The following is a 13,754-nucleotide window of genomic DNA, read 5'->3' on the forward strand; positions in this document are numbered from 1 at the left end:
GTATATCGATGATACAGATCGCAAAAAGCTATTACAGTAGAGGTAGTCACTGTTGCTACCTTAGCTCTTTTCGGACGGAATCTAGTCTTTTTCTAGTGATTCACATTTAAAATTTTAACCGCAAAAGCGCCCTAGCCTTTTTTTTATTTATATCAATTGTCTCTAAATAGTGCCGATTTGCCATTTTTAGAAAAACAAGGTGGCAACACTACAGTCAGTAAAACGCCCGCCATTCTTGTTTGCTGTCAAAAGAGAAGCTTTGCCTAATGTCGTGAAATATTCATTTATTCGTTTTTTAAAGCGTAGTTGTCCAGTTCTCTTAGTTATTAATGTTTTATTATAAAAATCATCATGTCTAACATATCGCTTGATAAAGAAACATTTTATCGGCGCATGAAAAGGCTGTACGCAGCGTGGAAGGTGTGTATCAATAACCACAATAACTTTTAATGTGCCGTTTTCGCCTGAACTTTTCTTATTAATTTTACGTTTATAGGCAGCATCAGCGGATTCAAAAAGCGAAGATGCATTGGCCAAAGTTGATTGCTTGGTTTCCTGCGTTGGAGTCGACGAAGATACACTTTATAGCAAATCGACTGCTTTACAGGTTTGAATACGAAAACATGTTATACGCATGAATCGTATGGATCTTTGCTTATATTATTTGATACTTGTCAATATGATTTTACAGACTTGGCTATTTGGATATGAGCTACCAGACACAATTACTGTACTCACAGAACAGAGCATGTGTTTCCTTGCAAGTAAGAAGAAAATAGAATTTCTAAGACAAATTGAAAATGGAAAAGAAGAAACAGAACTACCTCCAGTAAAATTATTAATAAGAGATAGAGTGAGTTGTCACTTTGATATTGAAGAATCTTATTCATAATTGGAGAAATAGAGATAATTTTAATTATTTTCTTAATAAAAAGTTGTAAAATTCTAGAATTGCAGATTAGTATTTTATTAATTCTACAATAATTTATAATTTAGGTATTTTAGTTGGATATAATGTACATTTTCACAAAAGCCATTTTCTTTTTTTATAGAATGACAAAGATAAGGAAAATTTTAGTAAACTAGTACAAGAAATTAAAAAATCAAAATCGGGTAAGACTCTCGGAGTATTTGCTAAAGATAATTACCCTGGTGAATTTTGTGAAAGCTGGAAGGCAGTTATGAAATCGGAAAAGTTTGAGAATGTTGATGTTAGTTCGTCTGTTGCCCTCTTAATGGCCCCAAAAGAAGACCCTGAGGTTATAACAATAAAGAAAGCATGCTTGGTCACTGTGGATGTCTTTACTAAGTACTTGAAGGATCAGATTATGGAAATTATTGATTCAGATAAGGTAAGACTTTTATTAAAAAAAAAGTGAAGTCCCTTGTCCCCTACTGGGGTATGGGGCAGATGATATACATCTGTTTCACTGATCGATTTTTTTATGGACAAGTAGATGATCAGCCTTCTGTGTCCTGCTAGATCGAGTCTTTTTTTTTCTGTGTCCCAACCGGGAATTGGACCCCTCAGTTCTATGCTTACACGTTTATATGTAAAAAAATATGTTTACATTTTCTTATATCTTGTGTTGCGAACAAGCTGGGTGAGCTAGTTAATTATAAATTTAGATCAGATAGCTTTTCATTTATATTTATTTTAAGATCATCTCACTATTTCTCAGGTTTTATTGAATAGACTACTCTGATTATTTACTGATTAGATTTTTGATTCTATTATTAAGCACAATTTGATCTTGAAAATTATTTATTATTAAAAGTCATTGTGTCTTTTAATAAATAAATAATATCTTGTCTTTAATTGAATTATTAAAATGTTGTCTTTTGTCCTTTCAGAAAGTAAAACATTCAAAATTAGCAGAAGGTGTAGAAGCAGCTATATCAGACAAGAAGTATGTAACTGGGGTGGATACCAGTCAAGTGGACATGTGCTATCCACCCATCATACAATCTGGTGGCAATTACAGCTTAAAGTTCAGTGCTGTGTCTGACAAAAATCATTTGCACTTTGGCGCCATTGTGTGCTCATTGGGTGCAAGATACAAATCATACTGCTCAAATATAGTTCGTACGTTATTGGTAAATCCTACAGATGAAATACAAAGCAATTACAATTTTCTTGTCAATATGGAAGAGGAAGTGATGAAACATTTGGTGGCTGGGGCTAAACTGTCTTCAGTTTATGAAGCTGGCTTAGCATTGGCAAAGAAGGAGAAACCAGAACTGGTGGATAATTTGACAAAGACATTTGGGTGAGCAATGATTGCCTTTGATAATATTTTACATGATTGAACTGACTATTATTAGGACACAATCATCTTATTTATTATTTTGATATTTAAATTAATGTAAAGTTTTGTGTAGGCTGTTTTAATATGAGTTCCATATTGGTTTTTTAGTTTTTAAAGTTACATTTTTTTATTTAAAGGTTTGCAATGGGTATTGAGTTTCGTGAGAGCTCTATTGTAATTGGACCCAAAACGTCAATTGTTGCTAAAAAAGGAATGGTGTTCAATATCAATATCGGTTTGGCAAACTTGACGAATAAGGGTGCATCTGATAAAGAAGGCAAGGTAATCAAATCAAGGAAGATAAATTAATAAAATAAAAAGTGCACTACATAATAACAATTAACCGCCTCCTTGGTACAATGGTTAAAGCGTGAGTGTAGAACCGAGGGGTCCTGGGTTCGACTCCCGATGGGGACGCACAAAAAAAAAAGTCTGTCTGGCAGGACACAGAAGGCTGATCACCTACTTGTCCATAAAAAAAATCGATCAGTGAAACAGATGTATACCATCTGCCCCATACCCCAGTAGGGGACACGGGACTTCACTTTTTACATAATAACAATTCAAATCAAACATTGTCCAACAAAACAACTCTCTCAGTTTGAAGGGTCCAAATACAGAAGTATATTAGATTCTTTTTTTTTAATTCATAATTAATGAACATGCTTGAATGGAATGGAGAAAAAAATCTAATGGTCTAGGCAACCAGTATTTGCTGTGGCACACTGTAAACCGTGAGTCAAGTCACTTGCACTGTACTGCTTCCTCATGAAAATCTTTGTGTTTTATTGATATTCAAAGATGATGATAACAGGAGTGAAAATAAGACTTTTACAACATATATTTGTAAAGTTTCGATGAAATTGCCTATTTTTTACTGTGTATTTTTAATAAAAGTGTTATTTTTAGACATACGCCCTGTTCATTGGTGACACAGTGCTTGTGAATGAAGAGCAACCTGCATCACTATTAACACAGTCAAAGAAGAAAATCAAGAACATTGGTATTTTCCTCAAAGATGATGATGAGGAAGAAGAAGAAGAGAAGGAAAACAAAACTGAAATACTCGGTAAGCAAACAGAAGTCATGTCAATGTGATGTTTTTATTTCATACTTGGGATATTTAAATGCAATCTATTTATAAAGTGTATCTAACACTTCTCTATAATCTTTCACATTGGACCTTGACTGATCATAGGGATTATGAAACCAATCTTGTTATTAAAAGTAAATGCTTATATCATTTTCTAAGTTTATTATGTGATTTACTTTATCTGCATATTAAACATTTGATTAATTAGTAAATAAATTAACATTATGAATAGTCTGTCTTAAACATCTTAACATTTTTCACCTCACATTAAATTAACTTGGGGTATTGTAAAGTTATGTACTGGAAAAATAGAAAGTTTTATTATGTTTGTTATTGAAATGAGCGTTATTAGTGAAATATTTCTTTATGTTGTATCTTCAATCATAAGAGTTTTGTTATTTTTAATTCAATTTTGTGTTCTTTATTTAATGACACTTAATTAATAAAAATGTAGATCTTGGTAAAAGAGGAAATGTAATAAAAAAAAATAGGTGCTCACATGTTTTTATTTTCCATAAATAAATGAAGAAAAGAAGAAATATATATATAAGATATTTCATCTTTCGGAAAGTTTTATTGAAACAAGATACTGAGAATGTCTTTCAAGTATCTGTTCCCCATATTATATGGGTGTCGAAATTAATTCACAATTGTTTGCTCAGGAATATTCTGTTTATATTGTGTGTTTTCTTTTTATATTGTGACGCTGTAAAAATGGAATGTGCTATAAATTATACAATTAATTTACATGCTATCATGGATGGATAGAAAATGGAGGTGAGTTGCATTGAAATAATATCCTGCATGAACCAAAGCTGCGTTTTTGTTTTGTTTGTCTTAACAAAAATAAAAAAAAAATTGCTAAAAGCCTTAAAAGTATTGGAAACTTAAGAACCAATGTTGTGTTATATTCATTAATATAGTTCAGCATATTTGGATGTTACAAACATTTTTATATGCTTTGATTGCCTGGTAGAGTCCTTAATTTAATTTTCGACAACTGTCTACCCCAGCCTTAAACGTGTACATGTGTATTACTTGTATATTACATTTTATGAAACATTTAATTTCACATGCCTTTACTTTATAAGATAAAAGTCATCCTCCCTTAAGTATCCTCCTATTTATTTTAATGTACAATAAACTTTTTATTAAAAAAGGTGTATTTTGTCATATTTTGTAAAAATTTATGCTACGAAAATGCAACTGCACTGAGCTGAAATAATTTGCACACAGCTATCTATCAAATAGTTACCAGAGTTGTATTCAAACAATATTTTTATAATAAAAGCAAATTTTAGGGAGAGGCAAGAGAACCGCAGTCATCGAGTCGAAGCTGCGTACAGAACATTCCTCAGAAGAAAAACGTAAGGAGCATCAAAGGGAACTGGCAATAGCGCTCAATGAAAAGGCGAAAGAACGATTGGCGAAACAGTCTAGTGGCAAGGAAGGGGAAAAAATAAGGAAAAGCACAGTTTCATACAAAAACATTAGCCAGATGCCAAATGTGAGCGAAGTCAAAGAATTGAAGTTATATGTTGGTATGTATACAAAAAATATATACAATTACAGAAAAGTATAAAATTTCACAAATTTATTCTTAAAACATTATTTATGACATCTTCCAGATCGGAAATATGAAACAGTTATCCTGCCAATATTTGGAGTCCCAGTGCCATTCCATATTTCGACTATAAAAAATATCTCGCAATCAGTGGAAGGAGATTACACTTACTTAAGAATAAACTTCTTCCATCCTGGTGCCACTATGGGCAGGAATGAGGGAGGAAATTATGCTCAACCTGATGCTACTTTTGTTAAAGAAGTGTACGTATTTTTTTTAATATTGCCAATAATCGCGACGACTCACGCCCGAACGATCCATTCTCATCGTTCTTCAGAGCAAAAAATGCTAACATACATAAATTACATCTTTGTGTATAGAAAATAAGATTTCAAATGAATCCTGATATATAATATCAAGATGATATCTTTACATTAAATTTTATTCAATGTTTCGCATTATTAATTTCAGAACATATCGAAGTACAAACACAAAGGAACCAGGCGAAATATCGCCACCATCTGCAAATCTCAATACAGGCTTCCGTCTCATTAAAGAGGTTCAAAAGAAATTCAAAACTCGCGAAGCGGAAGAGAGAGAGAAGGAAGATTTAGTGAAACAAGATACTTTAGTTCTCTCTCAGAGTAAAGGCAACCCAAAACTTAAGGATCTGTACATAAGACCCAACATAGTTACTAAGAGAATGAGTGGCTCACTTGAAGCACATTCGAACGGTTTCAGATTCACATCAGTTAGAGGAGATAAAGTGGATATATTGTATAATAATATTAAAAATGCATTCTTCCAACCATGTGATGGAGAAATGATCATATTGTTGCACTTCCATTTAAAACACGCTATTATGTTTGGTAAGTATTTACAAATGAATTAATAGAACCCTTATGTATTAAATAAAAACAATCTAAAAAAATTAAATATATGCTTGCTTTTATAACTTTTGCATACATGTTTATTATTTGTAGTTATGGGTAAACTCCTAGTTCCTTTTTTTATAATTGATTGGGCAATCAAGTGTGTGAAAAGATAAGAGGTAGATATATAGAGGTCTCACTTTATTAAAATTGTATTGATGTATTGATTCCATACTAAAAGAATAACTCTGACTTAAAGCATACCATTCAATCAGGCAAAAAGAAGCATGTGGACGTCCAATTCTACACAGAAGTGGGCGAGATAACGACGGACCTCGGCAAGCACCAGCACATGCACGACCGGGACGACCTCGCGGCGGAGCAGAGCGAGAGAGAGCTGAGGCACAAGCTGAAGGTCGCCTTCAAGAGCTTCTGCGAGCGCGTCGAGAACATGACCAAGCAGGAGGTCGAGTTTGACACGCCTTTCAGGTACGTTGTGTAAAACACGAACAGCGGCTGTCATTGTAAGAGTTTGAATACGAATTGGGATGTCAATTTGGCTGTTTTCAAGTTTTCTTATGTATATGTCAGATACAATTTTATCTAATCTGATTGAAGAGAAATTGAGTTTCATTAATTTCATATTTGCATTTCAAAATGCTAAAGTATATATACTAGGATAAGAAATTAACATTTATTGTTGAATTCGTTAGTTTATGACAATTTTGCATTTTGCTTTATATTTGACGAAAATTGTTTACATTTACAGAGAGCTAGGATTTCCTGGAGCGCCATTCCGTAGCACAGTACTCCTGCAGCCCACCTCTGGAGCCTTAGTGAACCTCACCGAATGGCCTCCCTTCGTCATAGCGTTGGAAGATGTCGAGCTGGTGCACTTTGAGAGAGTACAATTCCACCTGAAGAACTTTGATATGGTGTTTGTGTTTAAGGATTACGCTAAGAAGGTCGCCATGGTTAACGCCGTGCCTATGAACATGCTGGATCATGTCAAGGAATGGCTTAAGTGAGTTTTTTTGTTGTATATATAGATAGAGTTATAAAAGAAGAATATTTAATTTTTGTAGTGGAATTAAAAAAAGAGATTGAATTTTTAATGAGAAAAATGAAAACAGAAGGAGAAAGAGATGGAGTTTTTCTCACATCATATGTTGTGCTTCTAAAACTTTTTCTCTTAAAGTTTAAATGAGTCATTTTGCCTAGGTATGTGATGATTTATAATTTATAAAAGATAATGATTTATAAATATTTATTATACCAGCTCGTGCGACATCCGATACTCGGAAGGTATACAGTCTCTAAACTGGACAAAAGTTATGAAGACAATCACGGACGATATTGAAGGCTTCTTCGACAACGGCGGTTGGTCTTTCCTCGATCCTGAATCAGATGCTGAGAATGAGCAGCAGGTAATGTTGGAATTATTATATTTCACGCCTTTAATACAAATCTGAAAAACATTTCTTTTTTCTATTTTAGTAATTTTTTGAATTGGAGTTATTATATTGTAACCTCTTATATATTCTGTGGGTTAATATAATAGTATGGTTTTTCTAATTTCTCTGCTGATATTATTAATTGATCCGAAATATTAAAGGATGAAGAATCAGAAGAAGAGGATGATGCGTACGAGCCGACGGACGCGGAGTCGGAGGAGGAGTCGGAGGACGACTCGGAGTATGACTCTGAGGCGTCAGATGCCTCCGAGGGATCTGGTGATAGTGAAGGTGAGTACTCCATACTCCTATTTTTTGTCCATTTACTGCAGATGCAAGGTAGTTGAAATTAGATCGTGTAATTGTAATTACTCTCACTTGTGTTCCACTGCTTATATTGCAATGAAATATAATGATAGATCTGCTTTTTAATAGGAAAACAATTGTCTATGACACGAAATATTTATAAAGTGAATATAAATGATACATATTGTGACGTTGCATAGAGTACATGAAAATTTATTTTTTAACTAGCTGCGCACCGTCGTTTCACCCGCGTAAGTCCGTATCCCATAGGTATGTCGGGATAAAAAGTTGCCTATATGTTATTCCAGTCTACGTACCAAATTTCATTACAATCGGTTCAGTAGTTTTTGCGTGAAAGAGCAACAAACACACACACATCCTTACAAACTTTCGCATTTATAATATTAGTTATTTTTTAATTTAGTTTTTTTTTTAATGAAAGGAGAGTTAATTATTAAGTCCCTTATTCTCAAATTGAGTTCCATCACTGAATTATCGTTTACAGAAGAAGATGAAGAATCCGGAAAAGACTGGTCAGATCTCGAAAGGGAAGCGGCCGAGGAAGACAAAAAGGAGCGCACCTTCGACAGAGGAGACGACTTCGATCGCAAACGAAAGGGCGGTAGAGATCGACCGAGGTTTGAAGACTCCAAGAAAAGCAAACACGATAAACATGATAAACACGATAAGAGCGATAAGCACCACAAGAGCTCCAGCTCGCACAAGAGTTCCAGTTCAAATAACAAGAGCAGTTCCAATCACAAGAGTCCGTCGAAGCACAGTAGTAGCAGGTGAGATTTGTATATTTTTAACGATAGGTGTGAATAGATGGAACTCGGGGATTTGGTACTGATTGAGCCCAGATATGACTGAACTTAGTTATGTAAAGGATATTCACGGTCAAACCATCACATCAAATAACGCAGTTCGGGTTAACGGCCTTAACTTATGCCGATGGACTGTTGATAAAATTGTATTTCCACTCGCCCCCTTTCGCTCATCTATGTGAGGCTCCAGAATATGATTCTTTAGAATAATAAAATTGTTACAATCGGATTTTCAACCCTTACCTGAATATACACAATAAAATCGTAAAATCCGCATTGTCGCAGTCCATCAAAGAACCGCGACAAGCACCACAAGTCGTCGCACTCGAGCGAGCGCAAGGCGCACCACGAGCGGCGCTCCAACGGCGACAAGAAGCACTCCGACCACAAGTCGCACAAGCGCTCGCGCGACGACAGCCGCGACCATGACCGCACCCCCAAGAAGTCTAAGTGAGTTCATGATTTGTCATGTGTATTTTTTTATTTTAAAAATTCTTTAATTTCGGTGATACTATTTTTTTTTATTTAATTTAAAAGAAGAGATTATAAGATTCGCGGTTATGATGGTCTTTTTATGAATTCCAGGTGTATATTACATATGAGTGATTTATAGAAATGGAATGTATTAATAAATAACCAGCATATGGTTGAGATTGGTTGTTTATTTGCTGAATGTTCTCCTTACATATTTTTTGAAATTTGTATTAGTATATATCAATACTAATTTATATTTGTTTGTTTTCAGGAAATAAGAAAGTGTCTGAAGAATGTTACTTATTATGTTTGATCAATGGGTTTTTGTTACTGCACAGAACTCAAATTTATCGCGTTTTGTTAAACTTGTCACCCACTGTCCGTCTGTTAGATGTTCAAATCATTGTCTGATTGTTTTGTATGTATGTAGATTTATTTTAATTCCATGTCTAACTGTAATTTAAATTATAAACACAAATAAATAAATTTAAGGATTTATTAAACGCTGTTTTTTATTTGCCGTCCTGATTCATAAATTAATGTGACTACAATGTATCAACAACATCAAAAAATATAACTTATTTCTGTAACAATCTCGTGGATCGATTTATCTTACACAAGCTCTATAAATAAAATCACAAAATGAAATTGTACATTATTTACAGAAAAATCTACTATTATATTCTAATATCCAGTGCTTTTCATAATATAAAAAAAATCATACAATAACTATTGTAATAGTGTGGAAATGTTTAATAGGTTATGACCTCTTTCGACTTCAAAGTATTAAGGAATAATAAAAACTAGTAGGATACATGCTATAGCTCAAACTAAAGCTACAATACTAATATTATATAATGCACAAACATTGGACATGAAACAAATTGTAATCATTAAAAAAATTGAATTTTGATTCTCTTTTTAATCAAAGCTTAAGCCTAAGTTTCAAACATCCATATCTAGGAAGTCACAACCTAAATAGTGATAAGTGAATAGCACTGGAACATTTAACTATATTATAGTAGAAAACATTATCGTTTCAATTCATTATATTCAGCCTCTTGCGCGGCGACAACCGGTCCACGTGGCAACACTGTGATACGTTTTGTCTCTGGTAATTTCACTTCTGATTTTTGTATCTCATTTTCTTGCGTATCAGCCGAACTCCAATATTTCTTATTGACAAGCATAAGTAACATCAGTGCTGGTAAATGTATTAATGAAAATCTGAACAATTTTCTTGAACTACCGCTATCTGATTTTTTATAGAATTGCCAGGCTGAAAAACAGAAACAAAAGTTTAAAAATAAGTACTAAACTAATAACTACATTTACGGAAAGACAGTTCATTGAAATAAATCTATAATATTATAGCTTACCTAAGTACGAAAAATATATATTTAATGGTAAAGATTCGGCCGCAAACCACATATTAGTAACGCCAAGGTAGGGAGCCGCAAGACACGTCGCTGTTATAACAGCTGTATGCCTCAGAGCCACTCGTCTACATAATGCTGAAATAATTATGATTATTAGAATTGATTTCATTTTAATGGGCAGAAACTTCACCCTTAGCCCTCAGAAAAGCAGAATAGATGTTAGGTAGTCATTATAATTTGAAACAGTCTATTTCAGAATCGGGTTTATGCATAAATAACGCATATTATTTAAAATTTACAATGATCTATAATCTATATAGTTTCACTAAAACTATACCGGGATCAGTAACCGCCATCATTCTATAGCCCGCCCTAGAGTAATCCGGCCTCAAGTTCCACGACAAAGCGTTGAAGTGCGGAAATTGCCACGAGTACAGTATCACGCCGAGCACCAACGCGCCCATGTCGAGCGAGCCCGCGCACCCCGCCCACCCCATGAGTGGGGGGATCGCGCCCACTGGAATTGAGATATTTATCTATTAATTTTACTGTGCAATTTAATTTTAAATAGAAGCTACTTTTAGAAATTAGAGACATTTTAAGGGATTTTAAACGCGATTTATTCATTACATTATTATTTCCCCGTGACTCGCTCGCTGTAAAGTGTTGGATAAGTCGGGTTAATAATATAACGAATAAATCGCGCTTAAAATCCGTTAAAAAGTCTTTAATTTCTAAATGTATAATAGTCGCGAAAAATCAAACAAGGAAATACTTGAAGCTACTTTGCTGATTAAAACAAAACTTCTTTGTAATTTTTCTGAGAACTATTATCATTAGATATCCTATAGTGCCATAATTTTGAAATACGAGAAAAACCTACCTACAGATCCCAACCACGTATTAAGTATGGACATTCTTTTCATAGGCGTATATATAGAGGTATATAGCACCAAGTTAACTGCGCCCAACGCTGCAGTGAGAGGGTTCACTCCCAGATAGAGGATACCAAGCCCCGTCGCACTAGTCACCGCTGCGAAACCGATTGCATGCACTGGCCTGTAATATTGTATATTTAAGTTAGATGTTTGCAATAAAATAAAATGAAAACATGTTTATCATCAAAAATTATTGTAACAGTTTTTGATCACTTAATCATTTTAATTAAAATTAAATAAATAATCTGAATTTGAGGTACTCTGGGTGCATAAACAATACTCTAATTCTTTAAAAAGAACTGAATCCTGACTGAAACTGATCCAACAAAATCTATTATAAATTATAAGAAACAATAAATAATATTTATAATTTTCTTACTCCAAGAGTCCCTTAACAAGCACTCTATTCTTAGTTCTTGACATCTGAGCATCAAATGGTACTTCATGGTACTGATTTACAGAATTAGCCGCGGAGCTGACCAACCCTGTGCCCACCGCACAGAGGGCAAATGTTGTTAGGTCAAATGGAGCGGGTGCTAGGGCATATCCTGCCATTGATGTCATTACTACTAATGCTGTAATGCAAAAATTATATGTATAAACGAGTGTCACAATTTTAAATTTTATTCACAAACATATTTGATACTAATGATTATTACTAACTAGACATGAGTTCATTCTTCATTAATTTTTTCTGGTTTACTCTTAACTCTTTATATTCAAACATAAACCTTCACTTACTTAATCTGAGAACCACTATTATTTCATGTTTATATACGCCCCACAGTTTCACCCTTGTAAGTCTGTATCCCGTAGGAATATCGGGATAAAAAGTTGGCTATATGTTATTCCAGTTGCCCAGCTATCTACATACCAAATTTCATTGCAATCCGGTTAGTAGTTTTTGCGTGAAAGAGCAACAAACATACACACATCCTTACAAACTTTTGCATTTATAATGTTATAGTAGGATTTCTTGTGACTGATGACTTGTGAATACTACTAAAGAATGCACTATAATATAACTACTGACTACTTTGGGCACAATTGCGGATTTATATCTGTTGATAGTTTATAAAACAAATATTTGATTCCTTGTCTTTACTCACAAGTTAAACGAAACTTCGACAACATCATACAATATTGGACTAAATTATTCTTAACATCATGGGTTGGAGTCTCCTTCCACACTCTGGTATCTTGAGGAACATTTTTGCTTTTCTTTTTGGTAACTGCAGGCTGTGTTTGACTTGTCAATGGTAAATTGCTATTAAAAGAGGGTGTTGTTGATATTCTAGCTATATTGGTTTGTTGTCCATTCTGAAATTATAATAATATTTATATTAATGTACATTTCATTGATTCAATTTTCTATTTTATATAATTCATAGAATATAATATAAAAAATAATCTTACTAGTACAAAAATTCCAAATTTGTTAGCTTAGTCAATTAAAAATATAATATTAACACTTACTCCAATTTTTAATAGCACTGATTTCGACGAAAAATCTTGTACACCGGTTTTAAAATATAAAGTACAGCGTATTAGCTTAAGATAGGTCATGGTAAGGAATTTATGTTTATTTTCCTTTTAGGTTAACATCCTGTAATTACAAAATATTAAATTAATTGAAAATGACAATAGTTTGATTGCATTGAAACTAATCAAATAGGTGTTTTCTAGCATCTATATAAAATTCAACTGAAATATATAAAAAAATAATGTTACATAATTGCGCAATGTTTGAAAACATAGGTTGTTAATGTTTGTTGTTAACTGACCAATAAAATATTTTTGATTAGAATAGTTCTTAATTTAATGATACGTATATAAGTTATAAGCCTTCTCAATGTATAATTGTTTTCGATAAATTATTAATTAACAAGAAACATTCACGTTATGGAATTAAACTAAAACATTAAATAGCTAATGTTTTTTACGTACCTGACTAATTTTTTGTAATCAAGGATGTAACTTAATAATTATTAATGATTACTGTAATAAATAATCGATATTATTTTATCGAATTCAAATTAAAATAGGTTATTTTGTTGCCCTTTAGGCCTTACAGCCTCAAGGACGTCGTTTGATAAAATGTGACATTTAACGTAACTTTGACGTTTTTGACACAAAAAAATAATCAAAATTTGTGTTTGCTACATAGATTACAATTTTGAATGCACTTATAGGTATTCTCTTTTCTATCAAATATTTTATTGGAAAAGATTAGTTTGTTTCAAATATTTAAGGGATCGAATGATAAGAATAGATGTTTAGGAAAATAAAGATAAATGAGGAACAAATTATATAACTAGTATTATACAGTTATTTTTCGGATTTAATGAATGTTCTAAATAACACATGTATATACCTAGGTACATGCTGCATAAACAGGTAACTAACTTTGCGTGCATACATTCATACAATGAACAAATATTTTTGCCCATGAAACTATTGCCGGTCGCTTAAATTCGCACGTATATTCTAACCCGTAGGATGACATTTAGAATGTTTATTCCCTACATGATTAAATTA

At 33.1% G+C, this 13,754-nt stretch overlaps 2 protein-coding genes across 3 annotated transcripts; one reads left to right on the top strand and one right to left on the bottom strand.

Moving 5' to 3' along the window:
• Nucleotides 1–216: 216 nt before the first annotated feature.
• LOC119834773 (FACT complex subunit spt16) lies at nt 217–9,402 on the top strand. 2 transcript variants are annotated; one of them, XM_038359263.1, is made up of 18 exons: nt 217–420; nt 497–607; nt 692–853; nt 1,053–1,352; nt 1,855–2,270; nt 2,447–2,591; nt 3,219–3,378; nt 4,171–4,179; nt 4,704–4,943; nt 5,031–5,229; nt 5,438–5,835; nt 6,114–6,327; nt 6,608–6,862; nt 7,118–7,265; nt 7,454–7,583; nt 8,104–8,389; nt 8,711–8,875; nt 9,171–9,402. In XM_038359263.1, exons 1-18 carry the CDS (start codon nt 352–354, stop codon nt 9,175–9,177), a joined length of 3,414 nt encoding a protein of 1,137 aa, XP_038215191.1. In that variant the 5' UTR covers nt 217–351; the 3' UTR covers nt 9,178–9,402. The 2 variants fall into 2 exon arrangements, with proteins under 2 accessions (XP_038215191.1, XP_038215192.1); XM_038359264.1 differs by lacking the exon at nt 4,171–4,179.
• Nucleotides 9,403–9,424: 22 nt separating this feature from the next.
• Nucleotides 9,425–13,309, bottom strand: LOC119834774 (protoheme IX farnesyltransferase, mitochondrial). The gene is made up of 8 exons (XM_038359265.1): nt 13,164–13,309; nt 12,693–12,822; nt 12,326–12,536; nt 11,596–11,791; nt 11,162–11,337; nt 10,616–10,795; nt 10,279–10,413; nt 9,425–10,178 (listed from the first exon to the last, which is right to left on the bottom strand). The coding sequence occupies exons 2-8, from the start codon at nt 12,780–12,782 to the stop codon at nt 9,931–9,933; spliced, it is 1,236 nt and encodes a 411-aa protein (XP_038215193.1). The 5' UTR covers nt 12,783–12,822; nt 13,164–13,309; the 3' UTR covers nt 9,425–9,930.
• Between the last annotated feature and the right edge of the window lie 445 nt (nt 13,310–13,754).

The sequence above is a fragment of the Zerene cesonia genome, chromosome 20 (genome assembly GCF_012273895.1).
Source record: "Zerene cesonia ecotype Mississippi chromosome 20, Zerene_cesonia_1.1, whole genome shotgun sequence".
NCBI lineage: Eukaryota > Metazoa > Arthropoda > Insecta > Lepidoptera > Pieridae > Zerene > Zerene cesonia.